The sequence below is a fragment of the Aythya fuligula genome, chromosome 14 (assembly GCF_009819795.1).
Source record: "Aythya fuligula isolate bAytFul2 chromosome 14, bAytFul2.pri, whole genome shotgun sequence".
Classification (NCBI taxonomy): domain Eukaryota; kingdom Metazoa; phylum Chordata; class Aves; order Anseriformes; family Anatidae; genus Aythya; species Aythya fuligula.
The window spans coordinates 5,252,639-5,280,549 of record NC_045572.1 but is presented as its reverse complement, the minus strand read 5'-3'; the positions used below and the strand labels follow the sequence as shown (position 1 = coordinate 5,280,549).

Below are 27,911 nucleotides of genomic sequence, written 5' to 3'. Positions count from 1 at the left end.
TCCTTCTGCATCAACATTAACCCCTGTTTCTATAGCAAGTACTTATCATTCAGAATAGCACTATGCTTCCAACAAGTGATGACTAACAAGCATGTAGAATCTTAGCTAAGATTCAAGACAAGGCAATGCTTCAGGTCCCATTGCCAGGGTACTTAACAGGTGCTCTCTGGGAAGTTAAGACATCAAAAGTGCAGCTTTCATTAATGTAGTCATACTGTTCAGAAAACAAGGCAGATCAATATTTATTTATTTTTTTTTTTTTTAGCAACCTGTGTATTTACATGCAACATAAGTTTACTCAGCATTTCCTGCTGAAGCAGGACTCCAAACTATCCAGCTTCCTTTCAGGAAATTAGTTTTACTGCTGAGCACATTGTGTTTCAGGAGTTGGTTTAGAAGACACATACAATGTAGTATATTTTTTCTTTTTTGTTTTCTTCTCAGTCGTGATTATATTTTCCTTCTTATCTTCATTTTCCGTAGTTTCAAGTCTGGATTCAGTTGTTAACCTACAGGCAAAGCAACCATTCTAAATACATATTTAGTTATTACAAAACAGAGCTAATATAAAAGTTAAGCAATACTGAGCAAGCCAACTGGCTTAAGAGCATCCATGTGCAAAGAGAGCAAGAAGTATTAAGAATAAATTAAGGTGAAAATTGTCTTTGTATCATTCCTCCTTACATTTCATCACTTCACGTATTGTCTTTTTTTGCCTCTTATCTACTGCAGTCTAGCAAAAAAGCTTACTGAAATTGGTAACTGGTCGGGATCAGCCTTTAAAAAAACCACATTGATTGTGCCATGTATGCAAAGATCACATCACTATAAAGCTCCAAGTGAAGTCTCAGCAACATTATACGGGTGTGATCAAGTTGAGCTTTTGCATTAACAATACAAAAGATGACTAGATAAAACAAGATACTAGTTTCCAACCACATTTTTGCATTATTACTGCTTTATCTTAGTTCCTGAAGATCTGAAAACAAGAAATGGGAAGAACTTGATCTTCAGGCTTGAAATTACGTAATTTGTCCAGTGACAAGTTTTAATTCTGATATGAATGTAAACAGGAATACAGTGTTAGCTACTGCAAAGCTGTTAAAGTGTTAAGTTAAAAAACAATTATTAGACCTCTCAGCACAGTTGGATGCTTTAATTAAGAATCACTTAATAAGCATACAAATGTCATTAAAACTAATTAATAGTAGCATCTCCAGATCTCCTACAAATAATTAACTATTATACATAATTGTTTCAACAGCAAAACAAGTTATGGAAAATGAAGTTGCAAATTACACATTGCTTGACATACCAACACAAGTTTTACACTGACTTATCAACACATCTCCACTAAAACAGTTCTCTAATAACTTGAATAATTTGTAGCAGTCTGAAGAGCCACTAGTGAGCAGTCCACAACAATCTACAGCTGCTTTCAGTAATAATTTTCCAAACAAAAAGGACTGCTAAAGTCATTAGAGATTTATTTGTAATAGAGAAATGCCTAAAGACAAAAAACATGAAAGCAACTGGAATAGGAGTATTTTGGGAGCCTCAACTTAGATGTTCCCCCAATCCTCCTAACTTGATCTTTACACACACATATATCAAATAAAGCACTTAACCATTTTAAGTATTCTGCACATTGTTTTCTATAAGCACTGCCTCAAAACACTAAATAGCAAGTATAGTTTGCTGTGCATCTCCCCTTTGTAGGGCTGTTTGCATTCCAGCATTCATTTGGTAACAAGTCCACACCTGTCATTCTGATGGGTAACCATTTTTTGTCCATAATCTGCTTGCCACCAGGTGCACTCCATTTTAGATGTGCTGCAACTTGCAAGTAATTACACAATTACAACAAGAACCCCTAATTCAGGGAAGAAGAGAATTCTTAGTAATCATTTTCTGGTTAGTGTTTAATCTGCAGTTCACCCTGTGTTTCCCTAGCATCGGTAAGAAAGGACTGCTCGTGCCTAAGCATCTGTTTCTGCGGTCCCTCTCTTCCACCTTAAACAATACCTGTCCAACCCCCCTGCCCATCCAAAGAGTCTAGCGGCCAAAATTTCCAGCAAGTCCCTATTTTAAAAAACAAAAAAAACAACAACAACAACAAAAAAAAAACAAACAGAACCAAGAAAAATTTCAAACAAACCAAAAAGACCAAACAAAAACAGAATTAACTTGAAATATGTTCCAAAGCAGCACGATTTGATTTATACAGAACGCTCTCCTTGAAGGGAATCACCTAATACTATACTGTAGATGTAGCAAAGTAACTCTCGAAATCACATTTTTATAAGAAACATCACACTATCTCAAAGTTAAGAGCTATTAAAACAACTTAATTTTATGCTTCAAAAGTACAGCAAAATGTGTATACAAGTCAACAGAAAGTAACCCAAGTTCCTGAGACTATGTTAACAATATCAGAAGACTGATATTGACTTATGAGAATAAAGTGAGATATTTCATAGTGGTAAACTCCTTAAGTTGGTTACATTTTTTTCTATCTGGGTCAGCAATAGATAACCATAATTTACTTCCACTTACAAAAATTTTGGCTTACAGTAAATACACACTGAGAAGTGACAAAAAAGCTTTAAGGTGATAATGAACAGGTAAGGCTCCCGCTAACCATCCAAACAAATAAATACCAGCAACCCACATCAGGGCTCCACCCACCAGACCTCTTTCACTTCAGTGTATTATAGTTGGCCTGGAAATACTTCAGGGTACTACATGCAACAAGAGAAGGGACAAAATCCATTTTTAGTTAAATTCCAAAATTATTTTGTAACAAAATGCTCACCTGCTCTTTGCTGTCTACAGCAAAGAATAACTATAGCCTCCATGCACCAGCTGAACCATCTTGCCATCTGCTGAACAACTGGAGTTCTAACCCAGAGACCAAGGCCTTAAGTTTTGGAAGACCTAAACAAAGTGGCTTGACCAGTTCCACTCCTGGGTTCACCACAACGCCAATACAACACAAAGCCATTCAAGTGTCTCAAGCAATGACTACCTGGATGGACGAAGTTGGAAAGGGTAGTTTTTCAATCACAAATCAAAGTTGGAGACAATACCACTATGTATCTCGAGCATCCTGGAAAAGCTCTCCTACCTTTTTAATATACTCAGCCATGACTATTACAGAAATAATTTCACTGCTGTTAGTGGGAACCTCAAACATGTTTCAACTCCGCATTTACTACCTCTGCAGCCACCCTATAAATACAATTGTAATTTCAAATGTTCGCATAAATGTTCACATCAATTTAACTCTAAAAAGGATGTACGTGTTAGTACAGTCCACTGCACTTTGATGAGCAGTATTATTAAAAAGTGACATTAGTTTATGCTCACCTGCACTTCTTACCCATACTGCCTTGACGACTGCTTATGTGCATGTTTGATTTTGAGATTCAGCCCCAGAAGTGTCACACTTTAAACTACCTTTTCTGTTTAATCATATAGTCCAATTCATGTGCTTGAGTGCTGAATTCAGCAACACTCACCTCCTCCCATAAGAAAGCTTAAACAATATTCTAAGACAACCCATTTTGCACCACAGAAACCTAGCTGTGAGTTTAGCAACTCTGAATTCATAAAAGTCAAAGGCAAAGTAATTGAGTAAGTATCTATTGACTATTCTAAGTTTAAAGTCAAGGTCTGCTTAAAGTATTTTAGTGTAAAAGTTTGAGAACTGCTATGTGACAGACAGTTCTCTCTGAAGAAGTATTGTTAATTTCAAAATGAATCTATAGTTGACCAGCAAGAGGTAACAGTAATTTTATGGACTCTTCTCTTGACTGTACAGTTTTCCTAAGAAGCTACTAACTTCCTGTTCCTTGACTCCTAACTGTACCTTGCTGTTGTTGCCAGTACAACGCTGCACAGCCACAAAGCAAAACTAACTAATCGATTTTTTTAATTTATTAAAAAAAAAAAAAAAAAGCAAGCTAGCCACCAGCAGTTTTATAAAGACAGATAAGCCATGCATTAGGTTTATGTAGAAAGGTGCTGGTGGGGGAAGTGAGTGCAGTAGTGGCCTCCAAGAAGCACCAGGGTCTGCCCCTGTGCCAGCCAGAGCCATCTCTAGAGACCTGCTGCTGGCCCAGGCTCAGCTCATGGCAACACTGGGGACCACCCCTGTGATAACATATTTAAGAAAGGATTAAAGAAAAAAACTGCACAGCAACAGTGAGGAAAAAACACATGAGCAACAACCCTGTAGACACCCAGGTCAGTAAAGAAGGATGGGCAGATTTTCCTGGCACCCAAGCAGAGACTGCCCTGCACTCCAGCAAGATGACCCCAGTGAAGCAGGTTGTTCTCCTGCAGCCCATGGAGAACCAAATCGGAGCAGATCTCCAGGCCATACCCCATGGAAGGGAACGAAGCTGGAGCAGAGCAAAAGCATGAGGAAGGAGCAGCAGAGCATGCCATGAACCAACTACAAGCTGCCACTCCTCATCTACCTGGTGCTGCTCAGAAGGGACAAGGTAAAAATTGGGATTAAGGAGTAAAGTTGAGCCTGGGAAGCAGTGGCGGGAGTTGTTCACTGTGTTATTTTTTTATTTTTATGATTGTGATTTTTTACATCTTTGTTTTGTCTTCATTTTTCACTATTACTCTATTATTTAATTGGCATTAATCTTCAAGTTGCCTACGGGGCAAATTACTGGGCAAAAATAAACTCGATCTCCGTGTATCTCCACCATGACCTTTTTCATCTTATTCTCTCTCCATCCTGTTGGGAAGGGGGACTGAAGGAATGGCTTGGGGGGCATCTCGCAGCCAGCCCAGGCTATCCCAGCAACCCTCATACCAAGCCAGCTCCTAGAACAAACCCCACACCATCTGGGAATCCCATCCAGTGTCAGCACAGGGAAATAACGCAGAGAGAAGACCATTAAACACTTACTCTGAAATAAATCCTTTTTCAACTATGACATGATTCCACCATGTTTTATCTCTGTACACTCCATAAGCATGACATAGTTCTTCTGCCCACTTAAGGAAGCTTGACTGGTCTCATCAGATGCCACTTTACCTTCTGAGGATGGGTGTCACGCTTAAAACCTTGAAGGGAGTATTAGTTATCTGAATCTCTTGCTCAGCCAAATGGCCACAGGCATTCTGTTAAAAGATTCTTGTTTAACCCAAGTCCAGATGAGGTTAAGTTTGCCATACTCTACCCATCTAAATAACTTATAAGAACAGGTAAGCTTTTAGGCACACGAGTCCTTCCTTAGTTCAAACTGAAACAAACAACCTTTAATAAAGGCAAACTAAACTGAGTAGCAAGGGCTGAAACTTGCTATTTGAGTTTCAGAAGTGAAGAAAAGCATTTTTGTACAGATCTCTATCTTTTTACAGACAGTTGGCCCAAGAAGATATCACTACCTATAACCTCTCAATTATAATAGCAGTAACAATTGAAAATAATCACAAAAATATCTAAGCCTTTAGTCTCAACTACCACATTTTCAGCAATCACAATTCCTATGTTTCATTTGCTACCTTAAAACTTTTCTAAGTCAACACATCTGCAATGTGTACTTATACTAATAGTTCAGTTATCTATTTTTATCTTGCTAAGTATTACATTAGCAAGCAAGACTTCCACAAGCAAAGAAATCTGCCACCATTAAGTACATACAGATCATCTCTGACTACTTCCCAATCACTCCAAAGCTAGAATAACAACACTTATTAATACCATGTGCTAGAAATGAGGTTTGCAACCCACTCACACTTTTTATGGCTCTTTCTAGTGCCACATTTCATGCAACTCTAACAACTTAACTAGACAGATCATTGCACAAATACCACTCCAGTGACAAAAAACACCCTCCAATGACCACATTAGCCTTCTTGGCTCAAGCATCCCATTTTCCTCCACACAAGATAGAGGAAATACTGGCAATACTGGCAATTACCTACCACACCAATGCCAAATATTTTCTTCTTCCCCCAAACTCTCCATTTTCAGGTCCACATTTGTGCTCAACTTGGCCACAATTTTTGTGCCTCTGCATTTAGCAGTATTTCTGTGTAGGGTTTTTACCCATGTCCATCACAGAACAGTCTGTGCTTTGTTTAAAAAGCCAGTTTCTCAAAAGCTCAGATTTTACCAAAACTTCCTACTTCATAATAAGTCATAACAGATTAGGGTTAAGGGAATCCTCAGTGTTACCTTAACAAGATCATTCATTGGGGATTTAATAGACCATTAATGTAACTTCAAATACAAATAGAACCTTCGGTCTGGATTTACCCTTTACTGGTTCTTCACACCATTTTGAACACCTTAAAAGTGGATATGGTGCTGTTATTTGTGTGTCTGTGTGTGGTTTTGTGGGGGTGTCCCTCCTTCCCCTGCTAATGATTTATATTTTATTTTTCTTGTGTACCAAGGGCAATGGGTACAAAGTTACAACACCGAACACCCACCTGAACTACGACTGTTTTCTTTCACTTCTTTTCCCTCTACTTTCAACACATCAATCCCAAAACATATTTTTCCCTCCTCAACCCCTTCAGCTCGCAAGAGGATTACCTCTTCAATTCACATAAACTGTTTCTAATAGCTTTCTCTTTGCAGACATTTTACCTTCTTTTCCAAATAAATAAGAGGAAATGAAGATAAATATTCACACCCAGGTTACATGATAGCTATTCCTTTATGTGCACAGAACACCATCATTAAACAACAACATCACTCCTCTCAACTTTCACCACCCAAGCTTGACTTCCCTGCTCCTTCCTCCTCAGGAACAGTCCCTGCATACACTGACATAGCTATTTAAACAGCTCTTTCTACCAGACCATTTCAGAAGCTTGCACTGTCTGCTTACTTTAAAACTGTTAATTGTATCTAATGCAACCGTGAACAATTGATCTGATAGTCAAAATACCAATCCAATTACATCTGAATGCAGCTTTGGATCTACTGAACAGACTTCCACATAGCTGGGCCTCCTCCAGCCTTGAAGCTTCTGCCATTCTAGATGCAATAAAAACAGTCTGAAAAGTATTTGTTACTGACAGGACTTGAAATACTGTTCTAATTATCATATTCTTTCCTATGCATTAGGTATAGTATTGCCATATTAACTTAGAGTATCTTTAAGCTTTCTTCGTTTTTATTCCAGAACAGGCTGAGACTTGGTTTGAAACACATATGCCCTCTGGGATGTTGGATATCAAGATACAGCATTTCCCCTCAACCAAAGCATTTAAATCCCAGCTCAGGTTACACTGCTAATTTTAACAGTGTCAGTGAACAGTTCCTTGTTGATATCATCAAGAATCTGCACTTCATCCTGTAACAAGTTACATACAAAAAGTTCTGTATACTCAACTAAATTCAAGTTTGTGTTATTTTAGCGCACCCTTTCCTCATTGGATGGTTCATAAAATCTGTTGAATACAAAGCTACTGCTATGGAGAACATAGCAAGTAGCCCTGCAGGCAACAACAAATTAAAGCGGTGTGTGTACTGGACATGGGGAAAAATATGGAAGCTTGATTGTGGGGGGACAGACGAAATAAAACTTTCTAGACAGGGAAGGTTTAAGCTTCAAGTCACTTCAGATCCCCAAGCCATTCTTTTCTCTCCAGCCTTATATCACTACATGAAAAGCCAAAGAGAATGGCTTCCATGTGGGAGGTTTCACAAAATGGAAAAAAAAATTCCCTCAACTTCATTGTATTTCTGACAAATGTTCTGTTGTTTTCTCTTTGAAAGTTATTTGATCATGTGATTGAAACTATCAGACATATGCACAGAATCACACCTTAAATATTGAAGAAAGCTCAGAGGGAAGGGGGGTGGGTGATGGGAAGCTAGGAAGAAGTGGTATTTTTACTAGCAAATATCATTGATATATAAGCTTGTATCATTTAAGCTATCCCCAAAATACTACGTTTATTGTAATAATGAATATGAACAGCAGACAAAAGCACCACCTTGGGGTTGGTGGGTGGAAAACAACATTCCTTTTACCAGGGTGAAAAAAAAGTTATAATTACTGTGCCAAATTACTATCTAACAAAAAGTAACTAAAATTCTCAGTTCTTTTCCTCAGGAAAAGATTGATCTTAATTTTAACAGCTATATTTCAAGTTACCAGGTTAGTGAAGTCAGTGGCCTGCCAATATGAATTCGTGGCATGATTAAACATGATTTTGTATACTGCAAGTGATGCTAACCCAAGTGGGACTAATAATTACTAAAATATTCAGTAATTCTTAGGCTTTTAGCCACATCATTCCTCATTCCAGCTGTCCTCAAATTTCAGAGACTGAAGCATGATACCTACTGACTGTTACCTTAAGATGCAATCCAACTATATAGCAGCTTTGAAGGACCAAGAAACAGTCCTGTTTCTGAAGGAAGAGCAAACTGAGTGAGCTGTCACAGTATCTGCACACCTTAAACTTTTTCAAGTAATGGGAAAGTTATTTCAAAGGTTGTTAGAGTTTCAAGAGTCTTTTCCATGAGCCATGATTTTAGTCTTTCTAAAAGGCTTTAAGAGGTTGAACGCAGGCAGCCGGAGCTGAGGAATTACTCTGCATGCAACACTGAGGAAACAGATAAAGAAGTGGATAGCATAGTTCATGCAGCGAAAGAAAAGAGATGCAGGTCTGTGCTGATTGCCTTGACCATACACAGAAGTTGACACTGACCTGGGGGCAGTCGAAGTCAAAGAATTATTTCCACTGCTGCTATGTGAAGTGTAGTTGTCATGACTCTCATCTTCAGTTTTAACTCTCTTTCTTTCTCTGTCAGGTTCAATTACTTTGTGCATCATTTGAAGAGCTATGTTTATTGGTGGTGCTTCAAGAACTTGTTTTTTGGGAGAAGAGTCACTTTGCTCCAAGTTCTTGCAAGTGACTTTATCTTCCTCCTTACTTGGCAAATGAGTGAGAGCAGCTTCTTTTACTGAAGTATTTTTGCTGTCCAGATATTCACAGGTAGTGTCCACTGGAATCTTCTCCCTCTTCTTTTTAATTTTAGTGACTTTAAGTAACTCTAAGGAAAGAAAGCAATATACTTTTTATACACAAGTAAAAAGCTGGGATTAGCTTTTCCACCGTTCTTAATAGCCATCAAAACTAGTAAAGAGCATTTTACGTGACTAAAGACCTCAGAATAATTCTTAATAGGTTACTTAGATTGCTTAAAGAGCACCCATTCACATAACTAATTATTGGTAACTATGGACCAGATGTACTTCCCTCTATACATTCTACTTTTTTTTTTTTGTTGTTCCTAACAAATCATTTGGGTCTGGACAAGTACCAAAACAAATTTGCCTCAGAACACTATATTTGTATTGTTCAGTCTCCTAAAATTAACGTTACTATACATACTGAAGTAAGATCCTTCAGCAAGGTAGGGTTTTTTTTTTTTGTTACTGTTTCAGTTCAACAGGTTTTGGACCAGGTTATTATCAAAAGACCACCATTTAAACATTAATTTGTATCTTGAACGAAGGCAGTAGCTTAAGTTGAACAGCACTGAACAGGCTGTTTGAGAAATCCATGTATTTTCTTTTTGCATATGGAAAAGCAGTATTTTTACCTTCAGGTTCATATTTCATTTTTAACTCATCCAGCATAACTCGCAAATTCATATTCTCACTCTGACAAGCTTGCAAATGCCTCTCATTTGTGAAAAGCTTCCTTTCAACTTCCAGAACCCTTTGGCTTTCATACAAAGCTTTCATCCTCTGCAAGGACAGTTCATTTTTCAAGGTTTCAGTTTCCTTACTGTTTTGGAAGAAAACAACAGTCAGTTTCTTTTTAAGGCAGTATGTACAAAGTTAACTAAACATTCAACTACTCCACATAAAATTCACATTTATAAAATAGTAGGAAGAGAAAGCCACCTTCCAGCAGAAGGAGAGTTTCCTACTTGAAATTAACAAAGAACAGTGAGTTACCAGAGACACAGTGTGTGTTAAAAACTGCATTAAAAAGCTGTATTACAAGAATGCAGACATGATTATGTAACTGGTTCAAGAAGCTCTCCCTGACTTACAAATTCACTAGGGTTTATTTTTTGTTGTTGTTTTTAAGTCCATGTATGTTTACATAACTACTTCTGTAATTGATAATACAATCTTTACATAAAGAAAAGGTATTACTCTAAGTAACCAACACAAAAAATTATGTTAAGATAGTGCATGTCCTTGCCTCTGTTTCATATGTCACTAATTTCCACATCACAAGTGCAGAACCATCTTTCTTCAGTTACCCTATAGTACTTAGATCATGCTAGTTTCTCATAACAGCAACAATCAGGTAATAAACTTCTCTATGTCCAGATGATAAGACAAGGGCCAATGGGCGTAAGCTGGAACATAGGAGGTTCCACTTAAATATGAGACAAAACTTTTTTACAGTGAGGGTGACAGAACACTGCAACAGGTTGCCCAGGGGGGTCATGGAGTCTCCTCCTCTGGAGACTTTCAAAACCCATCTGGATATGTTCCTGTGCCAGCAGGGGGATTGGACTAGATGGTATTTCAAGGTCCCTTCCAATCCCTAATATTCTGTGATTCTCTAAAATTTCCACAGCAGACCATCGTCTCCTCCAGGAAGCACAAGACTTCCATTTGAAGGCTTCACAACAGTCCTGAATCCAGACGTGATAGAATTTCTAATGAATAGATATGGAATTCACTAACTAAAGAGCACAGCTCAACTAAGTAGAGCCATAAGGCATTTTATGTATTATCTGGCTCTTTTTACAGAGAAATACAGCCTATAGAATTGAAGAAGCTTCATACAGTTGCCACACAGCTTAAAAGACTTGTACTTTTAAGAAATGTGAATACATACATATTTGAGTTATCACCTAAGTAATAGAGTATTAACAATGTTTCTAAAAGGAAGCAGCACTAATACAAACTGGTTCTGCTGCCATTTGTTACAACAATAAGTATAATGGAAAAGAGAGCATCTTGGAGCTCTTGTAACAAACACAGGATGGTTCCACAGCATTAAGCAATGAGCATATTTACATATGCAGTGAACATCACAGAGAACAGAAAACATGGAGAAGGGAAATAGATAGCTAGAAGACATTCACACTGCAACCAACTTCTAGGCCTAGGACCATTAGGTACTTACTTCGAGTTGTCAAGTTTCATTTGCAGCAAATCTGCATAGTAACCATCTTCGGACTCTCCTTTCGAGCTAGTACTAGCTCTGCATTCTTCCACATTCTCATATAAAGTCTGTCGGAAGAAGAAGTGTCAAGCTGTTAACTACTGAACTTTCACAAGCACATAAGCTCAGATGAAGCTTTCACTGTGCTTCTATACAGAAGCTTCACGGTACGCTTAAACATACTAGAGAACTGAGCTGCTCTGAGCACTTCCTGACTTGCTACAAACATGCAAGTGGCCAGTCCTCTGTTATTCAACAGATGGACCTGCAAAGGTAGAGAATAGAAGCCACGTTGGTCAATAGCCCAAATTTAATTGCCAAAAATCTGAAAATCAATTAAATTTAAGATAAGAAAATCGGTTCACATTGAAGATGCCACAGATGTACCAAGTGTTTCATAAAATACTTGAGTCTCATGTGACATTCTGGTCACAATTTTTGGTTTGGAAAAAAAAAAAAAAAAAAAAAAAAATACTACTCAGATTTAAAAAACTGTCAGACAGGTCTCAGAACCTCCTGTCAGTCACTGAATACAGGAAATTTTGATGGCTATTTGAATCTATTATTTCACCTGCTGACACTACAGATTTGGTGCATAGAGACAAGGAAAAAAAAAGTCTCTCTCAAGCTTACATGTGACAAAACTGGTAAAGTAACCAAGCTGTCTTGACTGCTTATTAAAATGGGTTAAGCCTAGCTTTATGCTGCTTCGGTTAAATGCAGAATAGAGGACACTATCCTGGAAAACTTAATCCCACAGCATAAGCTAATAAACCTCAGTTCGCATTCCAAAGCTATGATAAGAAAGTGCTAATTAAGTAAGCAAGGCTACAGTTTTAGACTTTGAATACACACAAACATCAATAACATTGGAATAGTGCATACATGTGTTGTCCTGTATTTCTCCCTTTCCAAAATAGAGAAGATGCTGTCAAGTTGCATAAAAATACTGAAAAAGTTGCTTTGCTAGAATCATTTAGCAATTCAGATATAAAAAAAAAAAAAAAGAGCACTTCAGCTACTGAGTCAAGGTATCATAATATCAGCAAATATCATATATATCAGAACTCTTGGAGAGACTAAAAACTGATGCATTGTCGTGGTTTAACCCGGCTGGCAGCTAAACACCACGCAGCTGTTGGCTCACCCTCCCCCTCCCTCTCTGGGACGGGGGAGAGAAATGGAAAGTGAAGCCCGTGAGTTGAGATAAAGACAGTTTAATAAGACAGGAAAAACAACAACAACAATAATAACAACAACAACAATAATAACAACAACAACAATAATAACAACAACAACAATAATAACAACAATGGTGATAATAGTACTACTACTAATAATATGTACAAACAAGTGATGCACAATGCAATTGCTCACCACCCACAGACCGATGCCCAGCCTAACCCCGAGCAGTCCGGCCCCCTCCCCCCGGCTAGCCACCCCTATATATTGTTTAGCATGACGTCAGATGCTATGGAATACCCCTTTGGCTAGTTTGGGTCACCTGTCCTGGGTCTGTCCCCTCCCAGCTCTTACTGCACCCCCAGCCTGCCCGCTGGCAGGACAGAGTGAAAGGCTGACATGTCCTTGGCTTGGTATAAGCACAGCTCTGCAACAATTAAAACATTGGGGTGTTATCAGCACTCTTCTCATCCCAAGCCAAAACACAGCATTCCACCAGCTACTAGGAAGAAAATTCTGTTCTAACTGAAACCAGGACATGCATACATCTTCCAAAAAAAAAAAAAAAAAAAAAAAAAAAAAAAAAAACCACAAAAAACGTATTGCTCAGTGAACTTTGACCAAGTAATTAAACACTACAGGTAACTATCTAAAATATGAAGACATTAAACAGGAATGGGGAAGGAGGGGAACAGAAAATGGGTTTCTTGCTTATGTGAACTTCAGAACTGTGTGTTCTTCAGTTCTAAAAAAGAACTTCAGTCATATCAAGGAATGAGAAGCCTTTGGATCCCTTTTAAACCTAAGCATAGACCTTAGTTTTAATCGTTCCTTCTCCTCATGCGTTACCTTCTGAGTTTTCCGCTTAGAGATGACATACCTTAAATTTTTCTAATTGTCTCACTTTCATAAGAAGATCTTCTATTTCACCATTCTTTTGCTCCAACATTGACTGTAAGCGTTCCAGCTGCTCAAATTCTGCCTGAGAGCCTTTCATCTGTAGCAGTGTAGCCATTTGCAGCTAGGAAAAAAAAAAAAAAAGGAAAAAACTTTTATAACAAGCACTGAGTTAAGCAACAGAACATGTCTTCCTCTTACTCAGAAAGCTCAGGATACCCAAACCTCTTGCTTCTATTTGTAAATATAGAAAACCACTGGGTGTTTAAACTCAATACTGACAACTAAACATAGTGTCAACTTATAATTGTTAATACTAAAACTCTCCAGAACGGCCAAAACCTTCCTGAACACAACATGGTCCTAAGGTGTCATCTCTCCTCATTGACTAAAGAGCCTATAACCATGCTGTCAAGGAGGTGCACAAAACATTTCGCATTTGAAGCTTAAACACCAAGTTAACTAGAACTCAGCTACATTGCAGGCTCATTCAGAGCTAAAATGCATCTATGAAGAACTTCTCAGTTCAAAAAAAAACAAACAAAAAAAAACCAAACCTAGTTCCCCAACAAGTTTAAAAACCAACCAAACAAAAACACTTTCTTTTGCAGTTCTGATTCAGAGGTATATAGCACTTTAGTTTATGCTCAGTAACACTTATCCAAGAATTTCAGCTTCTTTTACATCTTCCATAGAAGGCACCCTTCCAAGCACAGGAAAATCCTTTTTCATTATAAAAGTAGAAATAAATCAAGATCTAGCATTTAGAGCAGATTTTTCTCACATTTAGCATAACATCATGCTACAAGGTTTTTAACCCATCCATTTACAAGGGACACAACAGATATTCCAACAACTAAAGAAAGAATATGAAATGCAGTTATGTAAACACGTAATGGAGTGTTAAAAATGTCTGGTGAAAGTTTCACAGTTAAGTCAGCATGGATGAAGTAACACCATAAGACACTTGGAGAAGTGGCAGAGAAAGGATCAACTGAAACAAGCTAAGACTACAGATTAACAGAGCAAGCTAGCGAAGAACATTTGCCCTATTTCATCTTGTATATCAAATAGAAGAGATTGATGATTCTGTACCCAAATCAGATCTAAAACAGATTCAGTCATCTCCTCCTCCTCCTCACTTCCAATGGATGTAGGGGGAAATAAAATTTTACCTGCCAATGGCTGACTAAAACTATACTTGCACTCCCCACTGGTGTAGACATATAGCCTTTCTCCCTCACTTAAGAGCCTACTTGCTAACTGTCAAAGTTGCAAAGTGCAGTGCAAGTACATAAAAACAACAGCAACAAAAAAGAAGAAACTGGAAGGGCTACTACAAGCTGCGGTAAATACTCCAGCCATGGCAAAACCTTTAGAGGAGTATTCTTTACACTGTGTCCAGAAGTCAGATGCTCAGAAGTCCTCAGTCAATACCCCAATTCAAATACGCTGACAACTGATGTTGCAACAATGTGAACTACACTACTGGAGTCAGGTGAACTGATGGCTAGTCAGTACTATACACACAGTTTTAGCACAGCTACACAATGCAAGGCAAAACAGAAGAGATCCCACCAGAGACCTAAGATACCAACTTGAACAAAACAGTGGTCATAACAAATGACATCTCCCTAACATTGGTACTAGCAGATATTTTATTAGGATAAAGTAGCACAAACTGGAATTCCAAATACTAACTTTAAAAAAAGGGATACCTACTTGCCTTAGTCCTGAATGACAACTTTAAATGTAACCATTCGGCCAATATAATCACTGACTTGCACTCAATACAAGGAGATAAAAGGAATCTAAGAAACTGATTCTATTCAACCATTTTACTCTCATCTTCAGCTCTCAATGAGAAATTCCAATGAACATTCCTTGGCTATATAGTGCTTCTTCCATTGTCCTTCGTGGTGTTTTAGTTATTTTCAACTTGCTTCTCCACAAAAGCTAAGTCACAGCTCTATATATTCAGTGCTACTCTTTATCACCACTTAAGTTTCAGTACTCGTCTCAGACAAACTGCATGATCCAACTGGAATGATCCCTTCTCATATAAGGCAACCATAAGGCCAACATGAAAACAGTTGACAATCTTGCAGCAGGCCCTTGACATTGTCTTATAGAGCAGCTTCGGCCAACTATGGTTCTCAACAGTATTTTACTAACCTACAAGTTGCCAACCTAAGGAAGTCTAGATGAAATAGTTATGATGAAAGTTATGATCATAGAATGCTTTTGGTTGGAAGGGACCTTAACAACAACCTAATTCCACCGCCCCTGCTAGGGGCAGGGACATACTCCAGTAGAGGTGTTAACTACAGTTCGTTTATAACTTCTATTCTTGCATTAAATATAGGGAGAAGGAAGAAAAATAGGAACAAAAAAAGAAACAACAAAAAAGCAACTCAGAGGAAGAAAAACTGTGATAAAATGACAGAGTGAAAGCTTTCTCTGTTGCTTACAAAGGCATTAACTCCTGAGAACCTCTGTTAAAACACAAGTTATTTATGTAGTATGAGAATTAGAAAAAGAAAAAGCAACTGCCAAAAAAAAATAGTTAGACTGGCAGAAGCTGTTTTACCCATTTAAGAACTACTATCAGCATAAGCAGACAGTGCCTTCAGCTTAACTTAGCATTCTAGAATTAAACAGTAGCATTAGAAAAAGTGTTGATATACTACTGAAGCTAAGTAGCACAATGACATACCACTTGTCTTCTCTCCCATTCCTCCCCACCCACACAACAGCACTAATGTACCACAGTTCAAAGAGAATCAGATCCCCTAGCCTGTGTTTTACAGCATTACTTTATCAGACCCCAAGGAAACCCTGGAGTATTACAATAACGGTCATACCTTCATTCTTTGCAACTGTTCTCTAGTGAATGCATGCTGTTTTTGTAGTGACTGATATTTTATTTTCACACTGATCAGCTGTCGTTCCATTTCTGCCCTACGGTCCTCCACCTATAGAACATTTTTAACAATTATTACTATGAAAATAACACTTGTCACTTGGATTCTGAGTGTTAAAAAAAGTTAACTAGCAATTGCTGTTGGTTCTGAAAACACTGCTTTTCCAACAACAGCGTGCTACTGTCTAAACTTCCAAGATAAATACTGAGTAGACAGTCCTGTAAGCAGCTGAACTCTAGTCAATCAAGTACAAGAGATTTCTTTTGTTCTTTTGATATTGGAATAACTAACAGTTAGACAAAACTATTCTGTACCAGTATTGATTCTTACTATCTGTATCAGAACAAATAGTTTAAAATAGATATGAACTGCGTATCAAATGAAGCCATTCAGTGAGGGTGGTCAGAAAACAAAATGCCAGCATATAGGCCAGCATTTAATACCACCTAAACTCTTATTCAAAAACCCTCCTGAATGTTCAAATATCCAACCATTTTTCAACATGCTCTTTAAAAGTAGCATTTAACATTATCTTTCAAAATTTCATTCATTATCTTCTGCATTAAAGAAAGGTCACCAGCTGAACAAGACTCCTTAGAGCAAAGTTTCAGACAGAACTGTTATTATGAACCCTCAGTTTCATCTTTCATCTTGATAACCAGGCAACTTTAAGTCATTTCATTAAGGTCATTATCTTCCCAGCTTTAGATTGTGCATGCAAATTGTTTTCCTGAGGTGTCCCTTGACAGTTCAACACTGAAGGAATAGAAGAATTTGAGGAATAGAGATTTGTGCCAGATAGATCAGGTACTTTTATGTTTTCAATATAACATAAGTCTGATTTCTTATGGTAAAAGATCTCTTCTCTGCATATTCTCAGACATCTGTTGCATAGTTGTACCTCAGCAAAGAGAGAATTGCCTTTACTTGTAGGGTCCAAAGATTGCTGCACTGCATGATCCAGCTGAACCTGAAGCTCTTGATTAGCTTCACGAGCTTTCTAGATTTAAGCAAAGAGAAAGCTAGTTTAAAAATGTGACGTATTGCATATTCATTTAATCAAACACTTTTATCTTTTTTGTTCCTCATACATTTTGCACAAATTACCTTGTACAGTAGTATTTAACTGTACATACAGTACTAGCCAGAAAGACAATGAAAATCATTTTACTAGGAGGCCCAGTATCCCACTTGCTCTTACAGATAATATCATAACTAAACCCTTTAAAGAAAAATTTGGACATTTATCAGTTGGATTGACAACACTGATGCTATCATCCTTGCTATGGTGGTAGTCACAGGCACTCCACTCCCCAACAGCACTCTGCAAGGCATTCAAAAGGACCTTGAAATAAAAATGGGAATCATGTAAGGTGACCTGTTACAAGTTCCTGCTACAAAACAGGATATTGCAATGCAAAGGATCTCCATGTGCAGCCTTCCACAAGGAAATGCCAATACAGAGACAAACTGTCAACAGCTAACACAGATCTGGAGTTGTGGACTCGAATGAGGGTGGAAAGGCCTTGCACAGGGATCTGGATAGGTTGGAGAGCTGGGCGATCACCAACCGCATGAAGTTCAATAAGAGCAAGTGCCGGGTCCTGCACCTGGGACAGGGAAACCCTGGCTGCACGTACAGACTGGGCGATGAGACGCCGGAGAGCAGCCTAGAAGAGAGGGATCTGGGGGTCGTGGTAGACAGCAAGTTGAATATGAGCCAGCAGTGTGCCCTGGCAGCCAGGAGGGCCAACCGTGTCCTGAGGTGCATCAAGCACGGCATCGCTAGTAGGTCAAGGGAGGTGATTGTCCCGCTCTACTCTGCGCTGGTGCGGCCTCACCTCGAGTACTGTGTGCAGTTCTGGGCACCACAGTGTAAAAAGGACATGAAACTGTTGGAGAGTGTCCAGAGGAGGGCTACGAAGATGGTGAAAGGCCTGGAGGGGAAGACGTACGAAGAACGGCTGAGGTCACTGGGCCTGTTCAGCCTGGAGAAGAGGAGGCTGAGGGGAGACCTCATCACAGTCTACAACTTCCTCGTAAGGGGGTGTCGAGAGGCAGGAGACCTTTTCTCCATTAACACCAGTGACAGGACCTGCGGGAACGGGGTTAAGCTGAGGCAGGGGAAATTTAGGCTTGACATCAGGAGGGGGTTCTTCACAGAGAGGGTGGTTGCACACTGGAACAGGCTCCCCAGGGAAGTGGTCACTGCACCGAGCCTGTCTGAATTTAAGAAGAGATTGGACTGTGCACTTAGCCACATGGTCTGAACTTTTGGGTAGACCTGTGCGGTGTCAAGAGTTGGACTTGATGATCCTTAAGGGTCCCTTCCAACTCAGGATATTCTATGATTCTATGATCTACTAAATATGATTTAGCCTTTATTTCTTCTGCATTCTCTTCCTCCCTCCTGAAAACAAACTCCCCTTAAAGCTCTTCTCCTTACTTCATTGAAAATCTAGCAACAACCACTTGTGGAATTCAGGGATTAGCTAGCACTGTTGCATAAAATTAAGAGAATACCTCTAAAGCGTTACAGTAAGAAACAACTTCTTTTTCCCTCTCTTCTTTCTCTCCCTGTAGACGCTCCAGCTGATTACGTAAGTTGCTGTTTATGAGTTCCAATTGTTCTTTACTGTACTGCAGTTCATTCAGCTTTTCTTCAACATTGGCCTAAATACAGAAGTCAAGTATGAAATAAAAAGCTTATGAAGCAAATTCAAGAAAAGCAGACCCAAATGAGACAAACACGCTTGTTACTGACAAATGACTTTTTAAGACAAAATATAATCTTGAAGAGGTTGAATTAAAATCTAGTTGTTAAGGCTATTGCTATATTTTTTCCTGTGATTATTTTTTCCTACTAAGCCAAACTAGCAAAACACACAAAGCACCTAAAACTGCAGCGAGCAAAAAAAAAACACAATACTCAAGTGCTAACCACACACCTTCACACTTTCTAGTTCAGTGAGCTCCATCTGAAGATTGAGCATTTCTGAAGACATGGTTTCATGTACACGTTCAGACATCATGTGTAGCTCTTCTGATTTAGCAGCAATTATTTCTTTCTGATGATCCACTTTGTGTCTCAATTGTTTTTCTGAGAGTCGGGTTTCATCTAGTTCTGCTTTCAGGTTCTCCAACTTAAAAGACATTTGACAATTAAGTAGTACCACTTTAAAGTAAATTATTAGAAGCACAATATTTCAGCCTCATGTTCAAATCAAAGAAGTGTCTCAGAAATATAAAATAAATTGTAACCTTTTAAAAATAAGCTTTGGAATTGTATGCAATTTACAATGTAGCTATGCAGATTTTTGTTAAACATCAACTAAACAAGCTCGTTCCCTTTTTAACAACAATAATTTAGGCCTGTGACATCTTTTATGATCTCAATAATTCATTTCTTGTTGGCAAGCTGTAGAATATTTACTTGGATTCTTTTAATCAACAAATCCGGCCTTATTGTCTTGACCTTTTTACTCTAGTTCTTGTTTTAATAAAAGCCATCATGATAGTTTTAATACTTCCGTGACAGTAGTTGGAAAAAAAGTGAGCCCAGTTCCAAATCAAACTGCTGAATATGGCAAAGAAAGATAAGGCTACATATTACAACTATTCATTAGATTTGTTTTGGTTACAACTACACAGTTAAAAGTTCAAAACATTTTTAAACGCTATTAGTAACATTTTAGCTGTATATTAGGTGCAAACCTTGTTTTTAAGGTCACTGATTTCTTGTCCATGAACTCTGGCAAGTTGTTCTTTCTGTTTCTCCAGTTGCATATTTTGCTGTTGCTTAAGGGCATCACATTCAAAACTCAAGCTTTCCAGCATTCTATTCTTAAGTTCAATTTCTCTTTGAAGAGAGTATTTATCTTGTTCAAATTTCTGCAAGAAATAACATCGTGATAAATCTAGACATAATGGTCATTGCACTGAATAAAGGCTCTGCACCAAGGCACCAACTGCTTAAAGCCTGTAGCTCACTCAACCTTTGTCGTGGTTTAACCCGGCCGGCAGCTAAACACCACGCAGCCGTTCGCTCACCCTCCCCCCTCCCTCTCTGGGACAGGGGAGAGAAATGGAAAGTGAAGCCCGTGAGTTGAGATAAAGACAGTTTAATAAGACAAGAAAATAATAATAACAAAATAATAATAACAATAATAATAATAATGATACAATGGTGATAATAGGAAAGTAATAATAATATGTACAAACAAGTGATGCACAATGCAATTGCTCACCACCCGCTGACCGATGCCCAGCCTAACCCCGAGCAGTCCGGCCCCCTCCCCCCGGCTAGCCACCCCTATATATTGTTTAGCATGACGTCAGATGGTATGGAATACCCCTTTGGCTAGTTTGGGTCACCTGTCCTGGGTCTGTCCCCTCCCAGCTCTTACTGCACCCCCAGCCTGCCTATTGGCAGGACAGGGCAAAAGGCTGAGATGTCCTTGGCTTGGTATAAGCACTGCTCTGCAACAATTAAAACATCGGGGTGTTATCAGCACTCTTCTCATCCTAAGCCAAAACACAGCATTCCACCAGCTACTAGGAAGAAAATTAATTCTGTGCTAACTGAAACCAGGACAACCTTTTGTTGATGTTCCAAGTAGGGAATTGTCACACCCAAGAACAAAAAAAACCTACATCGTTGCTCTCAATTTTTATGAGTGAGTTGGTTGTGGGTTGTGTAGTATTCTGTCCTCCATGGAAATGGCATTTCCCATTCAAAATAAAGCATTGGCACCTCTTTTTTTTTTTTTTTTTTTTTTTTTGCAAGTTTAACAGTGAGAGTGTATGTGTCATTTCTACCACAGACGGAACTCAATCGTATTAAGAGTTAGTAACAGTGTATTGAGTGTTCCCCTACCACAGAACAGTTGGGTTCTATGCCTGGTAAAGACAAACTTGCCTAGTGTTCTGTTATAAAACCTGTCAGCCTTTCCAGACTTATGAAGGGCTTTTTAATCTGTTTCTCTGTATGCCAGATCATACACATACACTACCAATAGAGAGGAGCATAATTTTACTTTTCCATTCAGCCAGCAATTAAGGAAAAGGAAGAAAATAAACAAGGAAACTAATGCAAAAAAATGCCAAAATGTAGTTACTCTGAAGTTGTAGGAGTATTTTTCTTTAAAATCAATCTTAGAAGACAAACCAGAACGCAAAAGAAACAACAAAATTAAGATCTGTCGAGTAGGAAATCTACCTCTGCTGCCTAGACATCAGCTTATCAGGGACAGGCTTAAGTTAAACATACAGAATGGACTTTAACAATGATGAAGACCTGGCAATGCACTGTCGGCCATACCCACGTAAAGCAAGTCTACCATCAAATATCTACGCGGACTTTCACAAAAGCGCACAGAGACTTCTGTGTTTTGAAAGATTTTGGCAACTACTATTGGAATTAATGTGTCCACAATAACTACTTTGGAAGTCAGATTCCAACGAGAAGTATGGAAATCAAGTTCTTAAGAAGCTGTTGAATAACTGCAGTTTTCACAAAGGATGTTATTCTACTCGATGAAAGCACACAATTCTTTCCCCCAGCTCTTGAACTCTAAGTTGGACTGGTTCACAGAAGTTTAACTCATAACTTTGCTCCAGTCTACAGCAGTGGAACGTAACTTGTGTGTGCAGGTTCACACCACAGGCTGCCTGCAGAGAAGGATGATCCTGCTCTGCCTTCTTCATTACTTGTGCTTTCCAACTGCCCCTCTTGCACTAAGCCTACTAGCGGCACACCAATCAAATAAGTTATTAGTGTTCATTCACAACAGCAGGGTGCTGCCAACACTCCAGCTGGCCACAAGGAAACACATTTTAGCTTTATCACAACGGAATGGATAGCAATGTACTGCCAGGAAAAGACCAGATTAAGAGAAACAGAAAATCTGAAGGATGGGCTGACTGAGAAAAAACAAAGTCAAAATTAAATTGTTTAGGAAAAGTGGAAGGGATGTCCTAGGCTGGAATTTTCTTGTGCAACTATCAAGAAGATGACTGGAAGACTAAATAATATCTCTATACTGTAACACTACACTACTTTCTTTTCTAAACTGTAAAGAAATGTACTAATGATTTCAGAGTGCCTTAGCATTTAAAAATTGTAAAGAGTATACAGCCCAAGAAACCCATTTTGTAGTCTCGCTGGTAACATGTTTTTTTTTTACAGTTTAAGTGATACCAACTTTACAGGCAGAGCATAACAAATTGTTAAACATATTCAATACATATATTCTAAAGCAAATTGACTTAAGCAACTATTATTCATTCCACAATAGAGACAATTAATCCTATGCGGTACTGAGCATTTGATGCAGAATAAAATATGAAACCCTGACCCAGTTAGAAAACAAGAGCGTGCTCAACATCTTACAGAAGTGACAAAAAACCCTCTCAACAAATACTTAAAGTAAAAAAGTTCATTAAAATTAATCTGGACATTTAGGCATTTAAACCTAAATGCCTTTAAAACTTGTGACTTTCAGAAAACAGAAGAAATATCTTGTTTTTTTTTCAAGTTTAAAACATCACCTCAGTTTTCTCCGTCAATTCACGACGTGTTTGATCCAACTGATTTTGAATTTCACTTTGAGACTCCAGTAAATGTAAGCCATATTGCGCTGCCTTCCTTCGCTCATTCTCTGCTTCCTTGAGTTGTTGTCTAAGACTTAACACGGTCTCTGTCTCCATTCTTCCTCCTTTTGTTACTTCAAGATTGAAAACAAATTATTAAAGAAAGTATTGCAGTAAGTTACAGTAATTAATCTTAAAGAAGTTACTGAATTTCCTTGCTTAAACAAAACAGAGGAGTATATCTTTCATCAATACAAGACAGAAAAGAGAGCTCTCTTAAGATGCCACCCTGTGAATAGTTGCTTCTCTACAAATTCAGTCAGCTGATTCCTGACTATATAGCATGCATAGATAGCATGCAGTGGAACAACTACATAGAGCTATCTTGAGATGCGTAACTGAAGGCCAGGAAACAACCTTCTAAAAACACCATTATGCATGTGACGGATGTTTTCTGTGTTATTAAAACAAAACCACACAAACTATATATAACATTACTTGCGCACACAAATTACACTTAATTCATGCAAAGTCATCCAAAGCCAATGTTCCTAATTTATATTACTTCAATATTCAAGTCATTCCTCATTCAATATCTTGGTTTTGTATATACAAATTAATTGTTGCCACTTCTTACTACCACATCTGAACATACCCTTCTGAACATTACCAAGATACTTGTTTTAATCATAAGTAAATTTGACTCTTTGATTCAGAAAAGAGTATTGCTAAGAGTCATGATTTTAAGTGCAATGCCTTAATTTCATTTTTTTTTTTTTTTTTTTTTTTTTTTTTAAGTTTTATGTAACAAAGGTTTTTTCCCCACATCTACCTAGTGAAGTGCTTGAAACACTAGTTTTGCAACTTTAAACTAAAATAAACCAGTGGAAGACACACAGTTGGTATGCCTATAATCTCTAAGAATAATCAGTAACATTATTAGTACTACAAGTACACCTACACTATGAGAATTTAATATTTAAACATTTAATAGCAAGACATAGTAACATAAACAAAACTAAGCTACAACTCCTGGTATGACTTTACATCAAAGGGGATTACTTCCTCCTCACTTCAAAAACACACTAATATTTAAGATACAGTAATTTAATTGCTCCTAACTTACTAAATTAAATTTGAATAGTATTTTTAACTCACCTTCAGAATTCCATTTAAATCTTGCTTGATCTTATTTTCTCACCTCACCTACAAAGAAAGCAACAGTTGTCTAGTCCAGAAGAGTACAAGCTGCTGTCCTTCATGGCAATCCTTTTCTGTACAGCCTCCACGCTGTCTCATGAAAATTCAGATTACCAACTAAAACCCCACAAAAATGCAAGTCTTATTCAAGTCTCTGGAGGCAGCTGTCAGATAGTTGAGGAACCGCCAGACCAGGCAGCGCTGCCAAGGAGGGCTGCAGTGTGGGGGGCCTGGGGAGCAGGGAGGGGGCTGCACCAGCACTGCAGGGGTGCTGAGGGTTGGCTGGGGTCTCACCCTGCTTCTCCAGGCTCTTCTGCGTGCTCTGCTCCAGTTCCACAGACAAGATCTTTTAGCTCTAAACAAATCGTTCACTGGATAAAACCAAGAGAATTTTAGGCTTTCAATTTTATGATAGAAACATAGAAGAAAAAAAAGAAAAAGAAAAGAAATAATTTCCCTATTGACACACTGCTTGTTAGGGAGAAGCTGAAACGTGCCTTTAGGATCACAAAGAAGCGCTGCTCTCCATTGTCCGCTTGGGATCAGCGCACTGAGAGCGGGCAGCTTCGGTCTTAGGGCGACGCTGCTACACGGGGCACAGCCGCCCATGGCCAATCCTACGGGGGCTGATCCTGAGAACAGGGCTTTAAGGGGAACAAACAGCTAACGAGGTGGGCAGATAAGAGGGAATGACAATGAAACAACCCGTCTCCTTTCATCCTACAGCGGAACAGTTTCGCCAGTTACTTACTCGGGGCCAGGCACCCTCCCACACCCGCTGTCAGGCTGCGCGCGGCAGGCTCCAGCCCTCGCCTACCCGCCGCCCAACCGCCGCTCCACGCAGAAAACTTCAGCCGCGCCCAGGCTGCGGCGCCCCCCGTGCAGGAGGGAACCCCCCGAGCCCAGAGGGGCCGCCCCCCGCCCCTCGCCGTGCCGTGAGGGGCGGCGGCTGCCGGCGGCCTCCTCCTGTTGCTGCCACCGCCGCCCCCCCCCCTCCTCCCATTACCTCCGCCCCGCGCCGCTCCCGGGTTCAAACTCGCCTCCGCGCCGCCGCCCCAACTCTCGCGAGAGCCGCCACCGCCTGCCCGCTGAGGTGGGCGGGGCGCGCGCCCGCCGCGACCGTTACGTGAGGCGGGCGGGCGGTGCTGAGGGGGCGTAGAGCAGCCTTGCCCTCAGCCCTGGGGAGGTTCCCTAAAGCCTCTCCAAGGGTCGTGCAGTGCTGGTAACACTGATTCCAGAACTTCTTCCCACCGTTTGGCTGCCTCCCGATGTTGTTTAGTACCTGCTCAGCTTGCTTTTCTCCACCAGGGAGGGATCTCCTGGTGTTAGGTACTCCAAAATGCACAGATGTGAATAACATCCACCCTGAGCAAACCTCATCGACAAGTAACCACTTGTTGATGTCCAGCCCTGAGTGTTTCTTGGGACCCGCACACTGACAGGGAAGCACACTTCTCTCTGCTGTTCTTCCCCACCTTAAAAGGAAGCCTGAGTATTTTTAAATTTAACCTCTACAGGAAAAGGTTAACTTACTCATCTGTGTTTGCACCTTCAATCTGTGACTATAGTAGGCTTATTCTTGCACCTGACATAACATCCACACCAAAAGTCACTGCACAGAAACATACTAATACAAATTCTACCATGACAGAAATAAAACCTTTTTAATGCAAAGTTACATTCAAGCAATGGGCTTTAAGTGGATGCACGGGTAACAATCCTATTTGCAACAACGAGGACAGAAATAGATGTCTTAAGATAACCAGGGCTTGGAAAATGAGCACATGGCATGAAATACTATAGAGGAAGACGACAAGAATAAAACAGCCCAAACCATAGATTATTATATATGCTGCTATTTAATCGAGATGTGTGGGTCTAGCTTTTGTCAACAGAAATGGGATTAATTAATAGTTATACAAAGTGGTCTAGACAGGCAAGAATGCCAAGTTGATTAAAACATGGGCAGGAAACAAGAGAATCCTCTGTTCTAATCCTGATTCTGCTGCATTCCCTGGGTGATTAGCCATGCCAAATACCCACAGCTCAACTCCCTGGTTTAAAAACACAGATAACAGCGACTTAATTAACACATCCATGTAGTTCTCCTGACAGTTACTGAGTACAGCTTCAAAACAAGCAAAATGCATTGTGAATACTTTATATTAACACCATGACTCCACCAGGTCGGTTATCCATCACTTCATGCTAAGCCACAGACTAGTTAAAATAGCTGCTTGCTTCTCCCCCACTTCAGTTCCACCGTTGTGTATCGTAGGTGATATTTAATACGTGAAATGCATTAACAAGCTCCTTGATATTTTCCCCGGCCAGATTTTTCATTTATGCTTTTCAGACTTCAGAGCCTACATACAAAATTACAAATTCATTATTTAAACCATTCCATTATTTTCAGAATTTGTTCTCTTTTCCTTCCTGAATTGGCACCAACAAAGACACTGTTTTACAGATCACATATACTACTTGTGAATATAAAATATGTGCATCTTTTAGTTGCTCATAAGTTACTTGCAATGCACATTTGTCAAGTAGCATGACTGTTTTGTCAGAGTGCTACATGATTATTCAACAGAGTGATAAAAAATTTAATAGCTACATAATAGTAGTATTTGCAGCTCAGCTATATACCAGGATGCATTGAAATGTACTTAGCTTGTAGGAAAGTAGATTTTAATTTAAGTGGTTGCAGACGAGCATAGAAATACAAGGTCATTGAGTTAATCTTCTGTAGTAAATTTGGCTTTACAGAGAAAAATGCTTTTCCCCCACTTAGCTCTGAAAAGACAGTTTCCATGTTTCACATCAGCTTAGGTTGTCTTTAGTTTGCCAGTTAGCTTGCCAGTGGAACTATATATTTGGTTGTAGAAACTTTTCTCCTGCTTATGACTGCAACAGCAGCTATTTTCCCATAGAGATTCTGCAAATCCAGGGGTTACTAATGCATTAATGTTTTGTGAGCAAGGAGCTTATGTGGTTTTGTTCATTGACATTTGGATAGATGAATTTAATTAAATCTGTACACTGGTGACTGTATGAAATGTAAATGCATGCCTTCTAAGTCTTATCTCTGTTAGCAGGCAAGCATTCTGTGTTAAGCAATGGAGTAATTACAACAATTATATGGCTTTATTCTGTAGAGGAGGCTTGTTTTCTTTATCTATGTTAAAACAAATCACATTCAAAACAACTCTTAATCTTTACCTGCTAATTGCTCAGTGGATCTTGACAGTGTAACATGGGAGCTGACGATTGTTTTGCTACTGTACTTACCGTCCCAAATACTACAGGAAGCAAGCGAGTTACAGCAGCCTACCGACAAGCTGATTACTTGCTGCTTAAGTCATTTTGGCTAAACAGATCAAGGGTTAAGTAACTTGTTGGAACACTACAGTTGATTTTTTGTTTATTTGCCGACATTTACCTATACTTCATTGTTTCAGAACTCAATTTTGTACTAAAGCCATGTTAATATACTTGCTGGAGCAACCTTTAAAAGCCAAATTTTATTCCCTTCCACATTTTTTAGTTGGTATATCTGTTCTGCTTTCTTTGACAGGAGGCACTTTCACCTACAACTAAACAGAATTCATGATCTGTAGATTATTACTGTGAATTCCAAGTACACTAATACTTAGGTTCTCTTGCAAAGAACTCACTCAGTTCAGTAATTACAGCAACAGATTGAGGGCCAGTAACATACTGTTTCTAATCCTCTCTAACCTATTAGTGGTTGACCTCATCCAAATCACTTCATCTCACTGTTTCAAGCATGTTAGCTAAACAAAGAGACCTTTTGCATTTTTCTTGCTAATTTCATATTAACTAGCCTTCTGACACTTCACATGATTGCTTAGGGGGAAAAAAAAATCCATTCGGGGTAAGAGTCTCTTCTAAATACAGACTTTC

General features: G+C 39.0%; 1 protein-coding gene across 5 annotated transcripts; it reads right to left on the bottom strand.

The window, feature by feature from the left end:
- Window positions 1-264: 264 nt before the first annotated feature.
- SPDL1 (spindle apparatus coiled-coil protein 1) lies at window positions 265-25,044 on the bottom strand. Of its 5 annotated transcripts, XM_032196692.1 has the most exons (13): window positions 24,802-24,820; window positions 24,279-24,355; window positions 23,943-23,990; window positions 22,743-22,918; window positions 19,908-20,084; window positions 19,142-19,336; window positions 18,717-18,866; window positions 17,095-17,193; window positions 16,134-16,244; window positions 13,253-13,393; window positions 11,152-11,258; window positions 9,599-9,786; window positions 4,003-9,046 (listed from the first exon to the last, which is right to left on the bottom strand). In XM_032196692.1, exons 4-13 carry the CDS (start codon window positions 22,899-22,901, stop codon window positions 8,496-8,498), a joined length of 1,878 nt encoding a protein of 625 aa, XP_032052583.1. In that variant the 5' UTR covers window positions 22,902-22,918; window positions 23,943-23,990; window positions 24,279-24,355; window positions 24,802-24,820; the 3' UTR covers window positions 4,003-8,495. The 5 variants fall into 5 exon arrangements, with proteins under 5 accessions (XP_032052587.1, XP_032052583.1, XP_032052584.1 ...); XM_032196696.1 differs by lacking the exons at window positions 24,279-24,355; window positions 24,802-24,820 and adding an exon at window positions 265-509 and having other exon boundaries at window positions 8,701-9,046; window positions 23,943-24,189; XM_032196693.1 differs by lacking the exons at window positions 24,279-24,355; window positions 24,802-24,820 and adding an exon at window positions 24,991-25,044.
- Between the last annotated feature and the right edge of the window lie 2,867 nt (window positions 25,045-27,911).

Coding starts and splice junctions, on each gene's coding strand:
- SPDL1 (XM_032196693.1), bottom strand. CDS start 22,901: ATGGAGACAGAGACCGTGTTAAGTCTTAGACAACAACTCAAGGAAGCA. Junction 18,867..19,141: donor CTGAACTAGAAAGTGTGAAG/GTGTGTGGTTAG, acceptor TTCTGTATTTAG/GCCAATGTTGAAGAAAAGCT. Junction 9,787..11,151: donor ATGAAACTTGACAACTCGAA/GTAAGTACCTAA, acceptor CTTCCAAAACAG/TAAGGAAACTGAAACCTTGA.